The 17,402-nt window shown below is 38.2% G+C and overlaps 1 protein-coding gene across 1 annotated transcript in view; it reads right to left on the reverse strand.

Moving 5' to 3' along the window:
- Nucleotides 1-17,402, reverse strand: part of itgav (integrin, alpha V) — a 75,487-nt gene that overhangs the window by 22,211 nt on the left and 35,874 nt on the right. Inside the window, exons 9-13 of the mRNA XM_029702065.1 lie at nt 9,462-9,505; nt 7,093-7,149; nt 5,660-5,712; nt 2,238-2,443; nt 977-1,168 (exon numbers count right to left, since the gene is read on the reverse strand). Of these exons, the coding sequence (XP_029557925.1) occupies nt 977-1,168; nt 2,238-2,443; nt 5,660-5,712; nt 7,093-7,149; nt 9,462-9,505 (552 nt within the window). The remainder of the gene's footprint in view (nt 1-976; nt 1,169-2,237; nt 2,444-5,659; nt 5,713-7,092; nt 7,150-9,461; nt 9,506-17,402) is intronic.

Below are 17,402 nucleotides of genomic sequence, written 5' to 3' on the forward strand. Positions count from 1 at the left end.
GAGAAAGGGGGAGAGAGGTAGAGAAGGGGGAGAGAGGTAGAGAAGGGGGAGAGAGGTAGGGAGAGAGGTAGAAGGGGGGAGAGAGGTAGAGAAGGGAGAGAGAGAGAGGTAGAGAAGGGATAGAGAGGTAGAGAAGGGAGAGAGAGGTAGAGAAGGGAGAGAGAGGTAGAGAAGGGGGGAGAGAGAGGTAGAGAAGGGGGAGAGAGAGGTAGAGAAGGGAGAGAGCGAGGTAGAGAAGGGAGCGAGCGAGGTAGAGAAGGGAGAGAGCGAGGTAGAGAGAGGTAGAGAGAGGTAGAGAAGGGAGAGAGAGAGGTAGAGAGAGGTAGAGAGAGGTAGAGAAGGGAGAGAGAGAGGTAGAGAGAGGTAGAGAGAGGTAGATAGAGGTAGAGAGAGGTAGAGAGAGGTAGAGAGAGGTAGAGAGAGGTAGAGAGAGGTAGAGAGAGGTAGAGAGAGGTAGAGAGAGGTAGAGAGGGAGAGAGAGGTAGAGAAGGGAGAGAGAGGTAGAGAAGGGAGAGAGAGGTAGAGAAGGGAGAGAGAGGTAGAGAAGGGAGAGAGAGGTAGAGAAGGGAGAGAGAGGTAGAGAAGGGAGAGAGAGGTAGAGAGAGGTAGAGAAGGGAGAGAGAGGTAGAGAAGGGAGAGAGAGGTAGAGAGAGGTAGAGAGAGTTAGAGAAGGGAGAGAGAGGTAGAGAAGGGAGAGAGAGGTAGAGAGAGGTAGAGAAGGGAGAGAGAGAGGTAGAGAAGGGGGGAGAGGATAGAAACACATCAGTATAATGACAGCAGGTTTATCAAGCAACAAACAAATCCTTTTTTTTGCTAAGTATGGGCCAATCGGTATGCATTCAGGAACAACAAACCCAGGAAAAAACTAGCAGAGCTGGACTATGGTTTTTCAACAACACTCCAACCTCCCGTAAGTAAGCCTCGGTATCCATTCTAGTATCAAACTACCAGGGTATCCATTCTAGTATCAAACTACCTGGGTATCCATTCTGGTCAATATCGGTGGCTCCGTGCAGGGAGTATCCAAAGCTGGGGGGCATGTAGGAGGAGGCCCACCTCCCCTCTAGGACCTGAGATGGCACTGGGTCAGGCCCTGCAGCCCTCCCATTGTGGATGTACACTAGGCCGCGGTGCTTCGGCCCGCCGTAGGGTGCAGCTATGGCAATGTCTGGAACAGAGAAACATTACATGAAGAGGGAGATCATCAACAAACCTTAATGATGGTTTGGTCAATGTCTTCAAACCAGAGGATCTCCCTGAATAGTATGAGGTATCTTTCCCCCAAAAAGCCACAAAGCTATCTTAAAGGGTCCAGGAATCCTGGTAGGAGCATTCCCAGTTGGGCGACAGGCTTCTTTCCTCATGAATCCAGGAGTTGTCCAACCGGGATTTCTATAAAAAAAAACAGTGAACTTTCGGAAAGTTTCTGTTATTTTGCTAAAGAACCAGGCAGCCTGTAGTTGCCTCGCACATACCGCTAAGGCCTCATATACATACCGCTAAGGCCTTGCACATACCGCTAAGGCCTCGCACATACCGCTAAGGCCTCGCACATACCGCTAAGGCCTCGCACATACCGCTAAGGCCTCGCACATACCGCTAAGGCCTCGCACATACCGCTACGGCCTCGCACATACCGCTACGGCCTCGCACATACCGCTACGGCCTCGCACATACCGCTACGGCCTCGTACATACCGCTACGGCCTCGTACATACCGCTACGGCCTCGTACATACCGCTAAGGCCTCGCACATACCGCTAAGGCCTCGCACATACCGCTAAGGCCTCGCACATACCGCTAAGGCCTCGCACATACCGCTAAGGCCTCGCACATACCGCTAAGGCCTCGCACATACCGCTAAGGCCTCGCACATACCGCTAAGGCCTCGTACATACCGCTAAGGCCTCGTACATACCGCTAAGGCCTCGTACATCCTGCTAAGGCCTCGTTCATCCTGCTAAGGCCTCGTACATACCGTTAAGGCCTCGTACATCCTGCTAAGGCCTCGTACATCCTGCTAAGGCCTCGTACATCCTGCTAAGGCCTCGTACATCCTGCTAAGGCCTCGTACATCCCGCTAAGGCCTCGTACATACCGCTACGGCCTCGTACATACCGCTACGGCCTCGTACATACCGCTACGGCCTCGTACATCCCGCTAAGGCCTCGTACATCCCGCTAAGGCCTCGTACATCCTGCTAAGGCCTCGTACATACCGCTAAGGCCTCGTACATACCGTTGAAGCCATCCATATCCAGGTCCCCCAGTGTGGCGATAGAACTGCCGAAGCGTGAGTAGATCTCTGTCCCACTCAGTGTGATGGGTGTGTGGAAGGAGAAGCCTCCCTTCCCCAGGAACACAGACACCTGGCCCACCTCCCTCAGCTTCCCATCACTACCACGGTCCATGAACAGAGGGGCCCCCACAAACAGATCCACCAGCCTGAGGAGAGACAGAGGGAGACATACAGTCAGGGCCATAACTATTTGGCCATTGACCAAGTTATTATTTTAGCTGTCTACCACAGCATATTGGAGTTTAAATTCAATAATGATTATGAGGTTAAAGTGCAGACGTTCAGCTTTAATTGGAGGGTATTTACATCCAAATCGGGTGAACGGTATAGGAATTACAACACTTTTTACATGTGCCCCCCCCCCCCCTTTTAAGGGACCAAAAGTAATAGGACAATTGTCTGCTCAGCTACTCCATGGCCAGGTGTGTGTTATTCCCTCATTAGTTCATTTACAAGTAAGCAGATAAAATGTCTAGAGTTGATTTGAAGTGTAGTGTTCGCATTTGGAATGTGTTGCTGTTAACCCTCAAAATGAAGTCAAAAGAGCGGTCACTGCCAGTGAAGCAAGCCATCATTAGGCTGACAAATCTAAAAAATAAAAATAAAAAATAAACATTAAAAAGATAGTAAAAAACATTAGGTGTGGCCAAATCAACTATTTGGTACATTCCTAAAAAGACAGAACGCACTGGTGAGCTCAGGAACACCAAAAGGCCTGGAACACCAGGGTGGATGACAGAAGAATTCTTTCCCTGGTGAATAAAAACCCCTTCACAACAGTTGGCCAGCTCAAGAACACCCTCCAGGAGGTAGGCCTATCTGTGTCAGGCAATAATCAACAGCCGACTTCACCAGAGTAAACACAGACGGTTTACCACAAGATGTAAACCATTGGTAAGCCTCAAAAACAGAAAGACCAGATTAGAGTTTGCTCCCCAAAAAAACAAATCTAAAAAAGCCTGTACAGTCCTGGAACAACATCCTATGGACAGATGAGACAAAGATCAACTTGTACCAGAATGATGGGAAGAGAAGAGTATGGAGAAGGGAAGGAACTGCTCATGATCCGAAGCGTACCGCCTCATCTGTGAAGCACGGTGGAGGTTTCCTATTTTATCATTTCATTTAACCTTTATTAAACTAGGCAAGTCAGTTAAGAACATATTCTTATTTACAATGACGGCCTAACCCTGCTAAACCCGGACAACGCTGGGCCAGTTGTGCGCCGCCCTATGGGACTCCCAATCACGGCCGGGTTGTGATACAGCCTGGACTCGAACCACGGTCTGTAGTGACGCCTCTAAGCACTGAGATGCAGTGCCTTAGACCGCTGCGCCACTCGGGGGGTAGTGTTATGGCATGGATATGTATGGCTGCCAATGGTTCCCTTTGTATTTAGTGATGATGTGACTGCTGACAAAAGCAGCATGGATGAATTCTGAAGTGTTTAGGGCTATATTATTATCTGCTGAGATTCAGCCAAATGCTTCAAAACTCATTGGACGGCGCTTCACAGTTCAGATGGACAATGACCCTAAGCGTACTGCGAAAGCAACCCAATACTTTTTTAAAGGCAAATAAGTGGAATGTTCTGCAATGGCCAAGTCAATCACCTGACCTGAATCCAATTGAGCATGCACTTCACTTTGCTGAAGGCAAAACGCCCCAAGAACAAGCAGGAACTGAAGGCCGCTGCAGTAAAGGCCTGGCAGAGCATCACCAGGGAAGAAACCCAGCTTCAGGCAAAGGATTTGCAACCAAGTATCAAAATTCATAATTTAATTTATGCTTATGTTAGTTTGTTCAATTATTTTTCAGCCCCTAAAACTGTGTGTGTGGGGGGGGGGGGGGGGGGGGGCCTATGTATAAAAATGGTTGTAATTCCTACACGGTTCATACAATAATTTGGAGGAGAAAAAAAAAAAAAACTTAAATTAAAGAAGAAAGTCTACATTTAAAAGCACATCTTGATTGTTTCCTTTCAAATCAATTGTGGTGGCGTTCAATGGAGATCCTCCATTGGAACTACATTTTAGTCCAGGAATAAAGATAGTCTATGCTCGGGAAACAAACCTTTGTTCGGTTACAATTTATTTTGGGTTTAATGGACCTGACCTACAGATAATATTCCCTAATGTTAAAGTGATCTATTACCCACTGTAAATGATATAACCCTGGGGTTCTCAAAGTGGGGTCCGTGGACTAACAACAACATATTAAACATATTTTGGCCAAGGGATCCGTGGAATATGTTAAGAGGGTGTAATACAATACAATATAATATTATTTTCCTACAATTATTTATTCCTGGGCAACTTGGGCCTGGGAGGCTCACAGGGATAATGATATCCACCAATTATACATTTTCTCAACTCAATACTACTTGTTTTCCACCCAAAGTTTTTGTTTGATTTATTTTTTACATAAATACACTGTAATTTAAGCTTTTTCTGGCAAAATGTGTGGTATTGCAGGATATTAGCTTTTAAGCTGCAACAACAACAAAAAATCTATCCCATGACAAATGTGTAAAATTGCAGGAAATTTGCTTGAAAACTGCAATATGTTAATCTCCCATGCCAAGAGGCAGGCCTTTAAAATGTCCCTTTCCAGGGCCCGAGACTTGTTTCATCCAGCCATGCATTGCTGAACTCACAGTAAAGCTCCTTGTATGCTATTTGAATCCCACTCAAGATGTGTTCTGAATTTGCTATCACAAAAGAGGATCCCCGGGCCGCAAAACAAAGTTTGAGAACTCCTGAAATAACCTTCAAAAAAATTTGCCAAGATATTCAACTGCATCTGAAAGCAGTCAGGAGTCTGGAGAGGCTGTATCATTACCCGTCTACGGTCACGACTGTGTCTTCATCTAGAGATTAATTAGCTAGCTCTGCTACCGGATGAGAACATCTATCGCCTTGAGCTGATCCCAACAGTTTGTATAAGTCAGGTCCTCTATTTACCATGAACAAACATCCTCCAGGAGCAATGCCGTGTTGACTAAACCGAAGAAAACAAACAAAACAGGGAGGGGCTACCTGAACTTGTCCAATAAGAAACGCTTGCTTTCCTTTTGCACCAATGAACACGACCCTGGATAGACTGCTAAAGAGGTCACAAACTACTAAGATAGAGCCCAGGTCCCAAATGGTAAACTATGCCCTATGTAGTGCACTACTATTGACCAGGGTCCATAGGGCTCTGCCCTACGTAGTGCACAACTTTTGACCAGGGTTCATAGGGCTCTGCCCTACGTAGTGCACTACTTTTGACCAGGGTCAATAGGGCTCTGCCCTATGTACTATATAAGGGATTAGGGTGACATTTGGGACATGACAGTCAGTGTACCCATCATTACTTACCCATCGTTATTGATGTCGGTCGCTGCCACAGAATGGCCAAAGTAGGCAGCCATCTGAGGAAACAGGGAGAAATACAATGTTCGGTATATTCACCATCACCCCACAGAGACCAATACGGCGCTGAATAAGGTTTACTACAGTTCTACAAGGACCAATACGGTGCTGGTTTACTACAGTTCTACAGGGACCAATACGGTGCTGAATAAGGTTTACTACAGTTCTACAGGGACCAATACGGTGCTGAATAAGGTTTACTACAGTTCTACAGGGACCAATACTGTGCTGGTTTACTACAGTTCTACAGGGACCAATACGGTGCTGAATAAGGTTTACTACAGTTCTACAGGGACCAATACGGTGCTGGTTTACTACAGTTCTACAGGGACCAATACGGTGCTGAATAAGGTTTACTACAGTTCTACAGGGACCAATACGATGCTGGTTTACTACAGTTCTACAGGGACCAATACGGTGCTGGTTTACTACAGTTCTACAGGGACCAATACGGTGCTGAATAAGGTTTACTACAGTTCTACAGGGACCAACACGGTGCTGAATAAGGTTTACTACAGTTCTACAGGGACCAACACGGTGCTGAATAAGGTTTACTACAGTTCTACAGGGACCAATACGGTGCTGAATAAGGTTTACTACAGTTCTACAGGGACCAATACGGTGCTGGTTTACTACAGTTCTACAGGGACCAACATGGTGCTGAATAAGGTTTACTACAGTTCTACAGGGACCAACACGGTGCTGAATAAGGTTTACTACAGTTCTACAGGGACCAATACGGTGCTGGTTTACTACAGTTCTACAGGGACCAATACGGTGCTGAATAAGGTTTACTACAGTTCTACAGGGACCAATACGGTGCTGGTTTACTACAGTTCTACAGGGACCAATACGGTGCTGAATAAGGTTTACTACAGTTCCACAGGGACCAATACGGCGCTGAATAAGGTTTACTACAGTTCTACAGGGACCAATACGGTGCTGAATAAGGTTTACTACAGTTCTACAGGGACCAATACGGTGCTGGTTTACTACAGTTCTACAGGGACCAATACGGCGCTGAATAAGGTTTACTACAGTTCTACAGGGACCAATACGGTGCTGAATAAGGTTTACTACAGTTCTACAGGGACCAATACGGTGCTGGTTTACTACAGTTCTACAGGGACCAATACGGTGCTGAATAAGGTTTACTACAGTTCCACAGGGACCAATACGGCGCTGAATAAGGTTTACTACAGTTCCACAGGGACCAACACGGTCTGTGTGGACCGTAACGGAGATTCCAAGAGGAACCCTCAAAACAAATCATATAAATTATGTCAACATTCCTTTCATCCTGCTGGCTCAGAGTCGGTATGCACGCACGCAAGCACACACACACATTCATGTAAAACCACTACCATCTTATACCGTACCTGTGTTCCTGTGAAGTTCAGGACAGACTGCATATTCCTCCCATTGAAGATGTTCACCTACATGGCAAGAGAAAATAACTGACTCGTTTTTCCACCCATAACGACTTACACACTTGACTCTACGTAATAACAGTGAAACTTGTTGATCTAGTCTGTGTGTGTTTTAGCCATGGCAATAATAGTTGCCTATAGCACACACAGCATAGATGCAGTAAAGAGATAAATTGAACTGACCAAAACAATGGAAATGCCATGGCAACGCCACTCACGCCCCCCCCGCCCCTTAAAAATTTGCCTACATTTAAGCTATTGTTTAAAATGTGTATTTCACACTATTTGCGGTAAAAATCAGAGTGTAATGCTTGTATGGATGTCAACCCCAACACATGTTTATTTCATCGTCACTAATCAACTGTATTACATTTCAAAATGGCTTCAAGTACCACCACCGATTTCTATATGGCTAGCTATGCTACCAGCTTATATGAACAGAAGTTAGCGTTTAGCCGTTATTTTTTTATAAACTGAAAGTAACTATTTCTAAATATTATACAGCGAAAACAACGAAATAGATCTAAATTCAGATTTTAGTAACCACATTGTGGGCCAGTTAGAATACAAAAATCATGACGAATATCCACATTGTAAAATCAGAATGTTTGAATATGCGCCAATGATGGAGTCCTTGTTCTTCCCTCACGGTCTGTGTGCCATCGACCTCTAACACATGTAGAAGTACAGCTTTCAAAAATATTTCAGCTCAATGTCGGGAAAGCATTCAGACCCCTTCACTTTGTAGCAAATGTATATAATAAAAAAATATTTAAAAAACTGAAATTTCACATTTACTTAAGTATTCAAACCCTTTACTCAGTACTTTGTTGAAGCACCTTTGGAAGTGATTACAGCCTCGAGTCTTCTTGGGTATGACGCTACAAGTTTGGCACACCTGTATTTGGGGAGTTTCTCCCATTCTTCTCTGCAGATCCTCTCAAGCTCTGTCAGGTTGGATGGGGAGCGTCGTTGCACAGCTATTTTCAGGTCTCTCCAGAGATGTTCGATCGGGTTCAAGTCTGGGCTCTGGCTCGGCCACTCAAGGACATTCAGAGACTTGTCCTGAAGCCACTCCTGCGTTGTCTTGGCTGTGTGCTTAGGGTTGCTGTCTTGTTGGAAGGTGAACCTTCTCCCCAGTCTGAGGTCCTGAGCGCTCTGGAGCAGGTTTTCATCAAGGATCTCTCTGTACTTTGCTCCGTTCATCTTTCCCTCGATCCTGACTAGTCTCCCAGTCCCTGTTGCTGAGAAACATCCCCACAGCATGCCGCTGCCACCACCATGCTTCACAGTAGGGATGGTGCCAGGTCGCCTCCAGATGTGACGCTTGGCATTTCGGCCCAAGAGTTCAATCTTGTTTCTCATGGTCTGAGAGTCTTTAGGTGCCTCTTGGAAAATGCCAAGCGGGCTGTCATGTGCCTTTTACTGAGGAGTGGCTTCCGTCTGGCCACTCTATCATAAATGCCTGATTGGTGGAGTGCTACAGAGGAACTCTGGAGCTCTGTCAAGGTTATTATCGGGTTCCTGGTCACCTCCCTGACCAAGGCTCTTCTTCCCCGGTTGCTCAGTTTGGCCGGGCGGCCAGGTCTAGGAAGAGTCTTTGTGGTTCCAAAATTATTCCATTTAAGAATGATGGAGGTGTTCTGTGTTCTTGGGGTCCTTCAATGCTGCAGAAATATTTTGGTACCCTTCCCCAGATCTGTGTCTCGACACAATCTTGTCTCGGAGCTCTACGGACAATTCCTTCGACGTCAAGGCTTGGTTTTTGCTCTGACATGCACTGTCAACTGTAGGACCTTATATAGACAGGTGTGTGCCTTTCCAAATCATGTGCAATCAATTGAATTTACCACAGGTGGACTCCAATCAAGTTGTAGAAACATCTCAAGTATAATCAAAGGAAACAGGATGCACCTGAGCTCAATTTCAAGTCTCATCGTAAAGGGTCTGAATACTTATGTAAATAAGTATTTTTTTTGTATTTTTATACATTTGCAAACATTTCTAAAAACCTGTTTTCGCTTTGTCATTATGGGGTATTGAGCATAGATTGTAGATTTTTTTTAAATTTAATCCATTTTAGAATAAAACATAACAAAATGTGGAAAAAGTGAAGGGGTCTGAATACTTTCTGAATGCTCTGTAAATAAAGGTTACAAGAAGGTTCCTCTCTCGTTGACAGACTACGTAAATATTGAGCATCTGACAAAAATACGCACAATTTTGGTTCTGGGTTAACCAAGATTAAATTAAAGCTAAATAATAAATAATTGTTATATATAAAATTGTGTTTGTATATATGAGCTCATAATACTTACATAGCCCAGAGCTTTGTCTCCCCTGGGTACCCCGGTAATGTAATCTGTACAACAGAAGAGAAATAACAGAAATAAGGTTAGAATGAGATCACCATTGAACTGTTCTATATAGAATGTTAAAAATAGATCACCATTGAACTGTTCTATATAGAATGTTAAAAATAGATCACCATTGAACTGTTCTATATAGAATGTTAGAATGAGATCACCATTGAACTGTTCTATATAGAATGTTAGAATGAGATCACCATTGAACTGTTCTATATAGAATGTTAGAATGAGATCACCATTGAACTGTTCTATATAGAATGTTAGAATGAGATCACCATTGAACTGTTCTATATAGAATGTTAAAAATAGATCACCATTGAACTGTTCTATATAGAATGTTAAAAATAGATCACCATTGAACTGTTCTATATAGAATGTTAGAATGAGATCACCATTGAACTGTTCTATATAGAATGTTAAAAATAGATCACCATTGAACTGTTCTATATAGAATGTTAGAATGAGATCACCATTGAACTGTTCTATATAGAATGTTAAAAATAGATCACCATTGAACTGTTCTATATAGAATGTTAGAATGAGATCAGCATTGAACTGTGCTATATAGAATGTTAGAATGAGATCACCATTGAACTGTTCTATATAGAATGTTAGAATGAGATCACCATTGAACTGTTCTATATAGAATGTTAAAAATAGATCACCATTGAACTGTTCTACATAGAATGTTAGAATGAGATCACCATTGAACTGTTCTATATAGAATGTTAAAAATAGATCACCATTGAACTGTTCTATATAGAATGTTAGAATGAGATCACCATTGAACTGTTCTATATAGAATGTTAGAATGAGATCACCATTGAACTGTTCTATATAGAATGTTAGAATGAGATCACCATTGAACTGTTCTATATAGAATGTTAAAAATAGATCACCATTGAACTGTTCTACATAGAATGTTAGAATGAGATCACCATTGAACTGTTCTATATAGAATGTTAAAAATAGATCACCATTGAACTGTTCTATATAGAATGTTAGAATGAGATCACCATTGAACTGTTCTATATGGAATGTTAAAAATAGATCACCATTGAACTGTTCTATATAGAATGTTAAAAATAGATCACCATTGAAATGTTCTATATAGAATGTTAGAATGAGATCACCATTGAACTGTTCTATATAGAATGTTAAAAATAGATCACCATTGAACTGTTCTATATAGAATGTTAAAAATAGATCACCATTGAACTGTTCTATATAGAATGTTAGAATGAGATCACCATTGAACTGTTCTATATAGAATGTTAAAAATAGATCACCATTGAACTGTTCTATATAGAATGTTAGAATGAGATCACCATTGAACTGTTCTATATAGAATGTTAGAATGAGATCACCATTGAACTGTTCTATATAGAATGTTAGAATGAGATCACCATTGAACTGTTCTATATAGAATGTTAGAATGAGATCACCATTGAACTGTTCTATATAGAATGTTAGAATGAGATCACCATTGAACTGTTCTATATAGAATGTTAGAATGAGATCACCATTGAACTGTTCTATATAGAATGTTAGAATGAGATCACCATTGAACTGTTCTATATAGAATGTTAAAAATAGACCACCATTGAACTGTTCTATATAGAATGTTAAAAATAGACCACCATTGAACTGTTCTATATAGAATGTGATCACCATTGAACTGTTCTATACAGAATGTTAAAAATAGATCACCATTGAACTGTTCTATATAGAATGTTAGAATGAAATCACCATTGAACTGTTCTATATAGAATGTTAGAATGAGATCACCATTGAACTGTTCTATATAGAATGTTAGAATGAGATCACCATTGAACTGTTCTATATAGAATGTTAGAATGAGATCACCATTGAACTGTTTTATATAGAATGTTAGAATGAGATCACCATTGAACTGTTCTATATAGAATGCTAGAATGAGATCACCATTGAACTGTTCTATATAGAATGTTAGAATGGGATCACCATTGAACTGTTCTATATAGAATGTTAAAATAGACCACCATTGAACTGTTCTATATAGAATGTTAGAATGAGATCACCATTGAACTGTTCTATATAGAATGTTAAAAATAGATCACCATTGAACTGTTCTATATAGAATGTTAGAATGAGATCACCATTGAACTGTTCTATATAGATAGTTAGAATGAGATCACCATTGAACTGTTCTATATAGAATGTTAAAAATAGATCACCATTGAACTGTTCTATATAGAATGTTAGAATGAGATCACCATTGAACTGTTCTATATAGAATGTTAGAATGAGATCACCATTGAACTGTTCTATATAGAATGAGATCACCATTGAACTGTTCTATATAGAATGTTAAAAATAGATCACCATTGAACTATTCTATACAGAATGTTAGAATGAGATCACCATTGAACTGTTCTATATAGAATGTTAAAAATAGATCACCATTGAGCTGTTCTATATAGAATGTTAAAAATAGATCACCATTGAACTTCTCTATATAGAATGTTAGAATGAGATCACCATTGAACTGTTCTATATAGAATGTTAGAATGAGATCACCATTGAACTGTTCTATATAGAATGTTAAAAATAGATCACCATTGAACTGTTCTATATAGAATGTTAGAATGAGATCACCATTGAACTGTTCTATATAGAATGTTAAAAATAGATCACCATTGAACTGTTCTATATAGAATGTTAGAATGAGATCACCATTGAAATGTTCTATATAGAATGTTAAAAATAAATCACCATTGTACTGTTCTATATAGAATGTTAGAATGAGATCACCATTGAACTGTTCTATATAGAATGTTAAAAATAGATCACCATTTAACTGTTCTATATAGAATGTTAGAATGAGATCACCATTGAACTGTTCTATATAGAATGTTAAAAATAGATCACCATTGAACTGTTCTATATAGAATGTTAGAATGAGATCACCATTGAACTGTTCTATATAGAATTTTAAAAATAGATCACCATTGAACTGTTCTATATAGAATGTTAGAATGAGATCACCATTGAACTGTGCTATATAGAATGTTAGAATGAGATCACCATTGAACTGTTATATATAGAATGTTAGAATGAGATCACCATTGAACTGTTCTATATAGAATGTTAGAATGAGATCACCATTGAACTGTTCTATATAGAATGTTAGAATGAGATCACCATTGAACTGTTCTATATAGAATTTTAAAAATAGATCACCATTGAACTGTTCTATATAGAATGTTAGAATGAGATCACCATTGAACTGTGCTATATAGAATGTTAGAATGAGATCACCATTGAACTGTTCTATATAGAATGTTAGAATGAGATCACCATTGAACTGTTATATATAGAATGTTAGAATGAGATCACCATTGAACTGTTCTATATAGAATGTTAGAATGAGATCACCATTGAACTGTTCTATATAGAATGTTAGAATGAGATCACCATTGAACTGTTCTATATAGAATGTTAGAATAGATCACCATTGAAATGTTCTATATAGAATGTTAGAAATGAGATCACCATTGAACTGTTCTATATAGAATGTTAGAATGAGATCACCATTGAACTGTTCTATATAGAATGTTAAAATAGATCACCATTGAACTGTTCTATAGATCACCATTGAACTGTTCTATATAGAATGTTAGAATGAGATCACCATTGAACTGTTCTATATAGAATGTTAAAAATAGATCACCATTGAACTGTTCTATATAGAATGTTAGAATGAGATCACCATTGAACTGTTCTATATAGAATGTTAGAAATGAGATCACCATTGAACTGTTCTATATAGAATGTTAGAATGAGATCACCATTGAACTGTTCTATATAGAATGTTAGAATGAGATCACCATTGAACTGTTCTATATAGAATGTTAGAAATGAGATCACCATTGAACTGTTCTATATAGAATGTTAGAAATGAGATCACCATTGAACTGTTCTATATAGAATGTTAGAATGAGATCACCATTGAACTGTTCTATATAGAATGTTAGAATGAGATCACCATTGAACTGTTCTATATAGAATGTTAGAATGAGATCACCATTGAACTGTTCTATATAGAATGTTAGAATGAGATCACCATTGAACTGTTCTATATAGAATGTTAGAATGAGATCACCATTGAACTGTTCTATATAGAATGTTAGAATGAGATCACCATTGAACTGTTCTATATAGAATGTTAGAATGAGATCACCATTGAACTGTTCTATATAGAATGTTAAAAATAGATCACCATTGAAATGTTCTATATAGAATGTTAGAATGAGATCTCCATTGAAATGTTCTATATAGAATGTTAAAAATAGATCACCATTGAACTGTTCTATATAGAATGTTAGAATGAGATCACCATTGAACTGTTCTATATAGAATGTTAAAAATAGATCACCATTGAACTGTTCTATATAGAATGTTAGAATGAGATCACCATTGAACTGTTCTATATAGAATGTTAAAAATAGATCACCATTGAACTGTTCTATATAGAATGTTAGAATGAGATCACCATTGAAACTGTTCTATATAGAATGTTAGAATGAGATCACCATTGAACTGTTCTATATAGAATGTTAGAATGAGATCACCATTGAACTGTTCTATATAGAATGTTAGAATGAGATCACCATTGAACTGTTCTATATAGAATGTTAGAATGAGATCACCATTGAACTGTTCTATATAGAATGTTAGAATGAGATCACCATTGAACTGTTCTATATAGAATGTTAAAAATAGACCACCATTGAACTGTTCTATATAGAATGTTAGAATGAGATCACCATTGAACTGTTCTATACAGAATGTTAAAAATAGATCACCATTGAACTGTTCTATATAGAATGTTAGAATGAGATCACCATTGAGCTGTTCTATATAGAATGTTAGAATGAGATCACCATTGAGCTGTTCTATATAGAATGTTAGAATGAGATCACGATTGAACTGTTCTATATAGAATGTTAGAATGAGATCACCATTGAACTGTTCTATATAGAATGTTAGAATGAGATCACCATTGAACTGTTCTATACAGAATGTTAAAAATAGATCACCATTGAACTGTTCTATATAGAATGTTAGAATGATATCACCATTGAACTGTTCTATATAGAATGTTAGAATGAGATCACCATTGAACTGTTCTATATAGAATGTTAGAATGAGATCACCATTGAACTGTTTTATATAGAATGTTAGAATGAGATCACCATTGAACTGTTCTATATAGAATGCTAGAATGAGATCACCATTGAACTGTTCTATATAGAATGTTAGAATGAGATCCCCATTGAACTGTTCTATATAGAATGTTAAAAATAGACCACCATTGAACTGTTCTATATAGAATGTTAGAATGAGATCACCATTGAACTGTTCTATAGAATGTTAGAATGAGATCACCATTGAACTGTTCTATATAGAATGTTAGAATGAGATCACCATTGAACTGTTCTATATAGAATGTTAGAATGAGATCACCATTGAACTGTTCTATATAGAATGTTAGAATGAGACCACCATTGAACTGTTCTATATGGAATGTTAAAAATAGACCACCATTGAACTGTTCTATATAGAATGTTAAAAATAGACCACCATTGAACTGTTCTATATAGAATGTTAGAATGAGATCACCATTGAACTGTTCTATACAGAATGTTAAAAATAGATCACCATTGAACTGTTCTATATAGAATGTTAGAATGAGATCACCATTGAACTGTTCTATATAGAATGTTAGAATGAGATCACCATTGAACTGTTCTATATAGAATGTTAGAATGAGATCACCATTGAACTGTTCTATAGAATGTTAGAATGAGATCACCATTGAACTGTTCTATATAGAATGTTAGAATGAGATCACCATTGAACTGTTCTATATAGAATGTTAAAAATAGACCACCATTGAACTGTTCTATATAGAATGTTAGAATGAGATCACCATTGAACTGTTCTATACAGAATGTTAAAAATAGATCACCATTGAACTGTTCTATATAGAATGTTAGAATGAGATCACCATTGAACTGTTCTATATAGAATGTTAGAATGAGATCACCATTGAGCTGTTCTATATAGAATGTTAGAATGAGATCACGATTGAACTGTTCTATATAGAATGTTAGAATGAGATCACCATTGAACTGTTCTATATAGAATGTTAGAATGAGATCACCATTGAACTGTTCTATATAGAATAGAATGTTAGAATGAGATCACCATTGAACTGTTCTATATAGAATGTTAGAATGAGATCACCATTGAACTGTTCTATATAGAATGTTAAAAATAGACCACCATTGAACTGTTCTATATAGAATGTTAGAATGAGATCACCATTGAACTGTTCTATACAGAATGTTAAAAATAGATCACCATTGAACTGTTCTATATAGAATGTTAGAATGAGATCACCATTGAACTGTTCTATATAGAATGTTAGAATGAGATCACCATTGAGCTGTTCTATATAGAATGTTAGAATGAGATCACGATTGAACTGTTCTATATAGAATGTTAGAATGAGATCACCATTGAACTGTTCTATATAGAATGTTAGAATGAGATCACCATTGAACTGTTCTATACAGAATGTTAAAAATAGATCACCATTGAACTGTTCTATATAGAATGTTAGAATGAGATCACCATTGAACTGTTCTATATAGAATGTTAAAAATAGATCACCATTGAACTGTTCTATATAGAATGTTAAAAATAGATCACCATTGAACTGTTCTATATAGAATGTTAGAATGAGATCACCATTGAACTGTTTTATATAGAATGTTAGAATGAGATCACCATTGAACTGTTCTATATAGAATGCTAGAATGAGATCACCATTGAACTGTTCTATATAGAATGTTAGAATGAGATCCCCATTGAACTGTTCTATATAGAATGTTAAAAATAGACCACCATTGAACTGTTCTATATAGAATGTTAGAATGAGATCACCATTGAACTGTTCTATATAGAATGTTAGAATGAGATCACCATTGAACTGTTCTATATAGAATGTTAGAATGAGATCACCATTGAACTGTTCTATATAGAATGTTAGAATGAGATCACCATTGAACTGTTCTATATGGAATGTTAAAAATAGACCACCATTGAACTGTTCTATATAGAATGTTAAAAATAGACCACCATTGAACTGTTCTATATAGAATGTTAGAATGAGATCACCATTGAACTGTTCTATACAGAATGTTAAAAATAGATCACCATTGAACTGTTCTATATAGAATGTTAGAATGAGATCACCATTGAACTGTTCTATATAGAATGTTAGAATGAGATCACCATTGAACTGTTCTATATAGAATGTTAGAATGAGATCACCATTGAACTGTTCTATATAGAATGTTAGAATGAGATCACCATTGAACTGTTCTATATAGAATGTTAGAATGAGATCACCATTGAACTGTTCTATATAGAATGTTAAAATAGACCACCATTGAACTGTTCTATATAGAATGTTAGAATGAGATCACCATTGAACTGTTCTATATAGAATGTTAGAATGAGATCACCATTGAGCTGTTCTATATAGAATGTTAGAATGAGATCACCATTGAACTGTTCTATACAGAATGTTAAAAATAGATCACCATTGAACTGTTCTATATAGAATGTTAGAATGATATCACCATTGAACTGTTCTATATAGAATGTTAGAATGAGATCACCATTGAACTGTTCTATATAGAATGTTAGAATGAGATCACCATTGAACTGTTCTATATAGAATGTTAGAATGAGATCACCATTGAACTGTTTTATATAGAATGTTAGAATGAGATCACCATTGAACTGTTCTATATAGAATGTTAGAATGAGATCACC

The sequence above is a fragment of the Salmo trutta genome, chromosome 20, assembly GCF_901001165.1.
Source record: "Salmo trutta chromosome 20, fSalTru1.1, whole genome shotgun sequence".
Classification (NCBI taxonomy): domain Eukaryota; kingdom Metazoa; phylum Chordata; class Actinopteri; order Salmoniformes; family Salmonidae; genus Salmo; species Salmo trutta.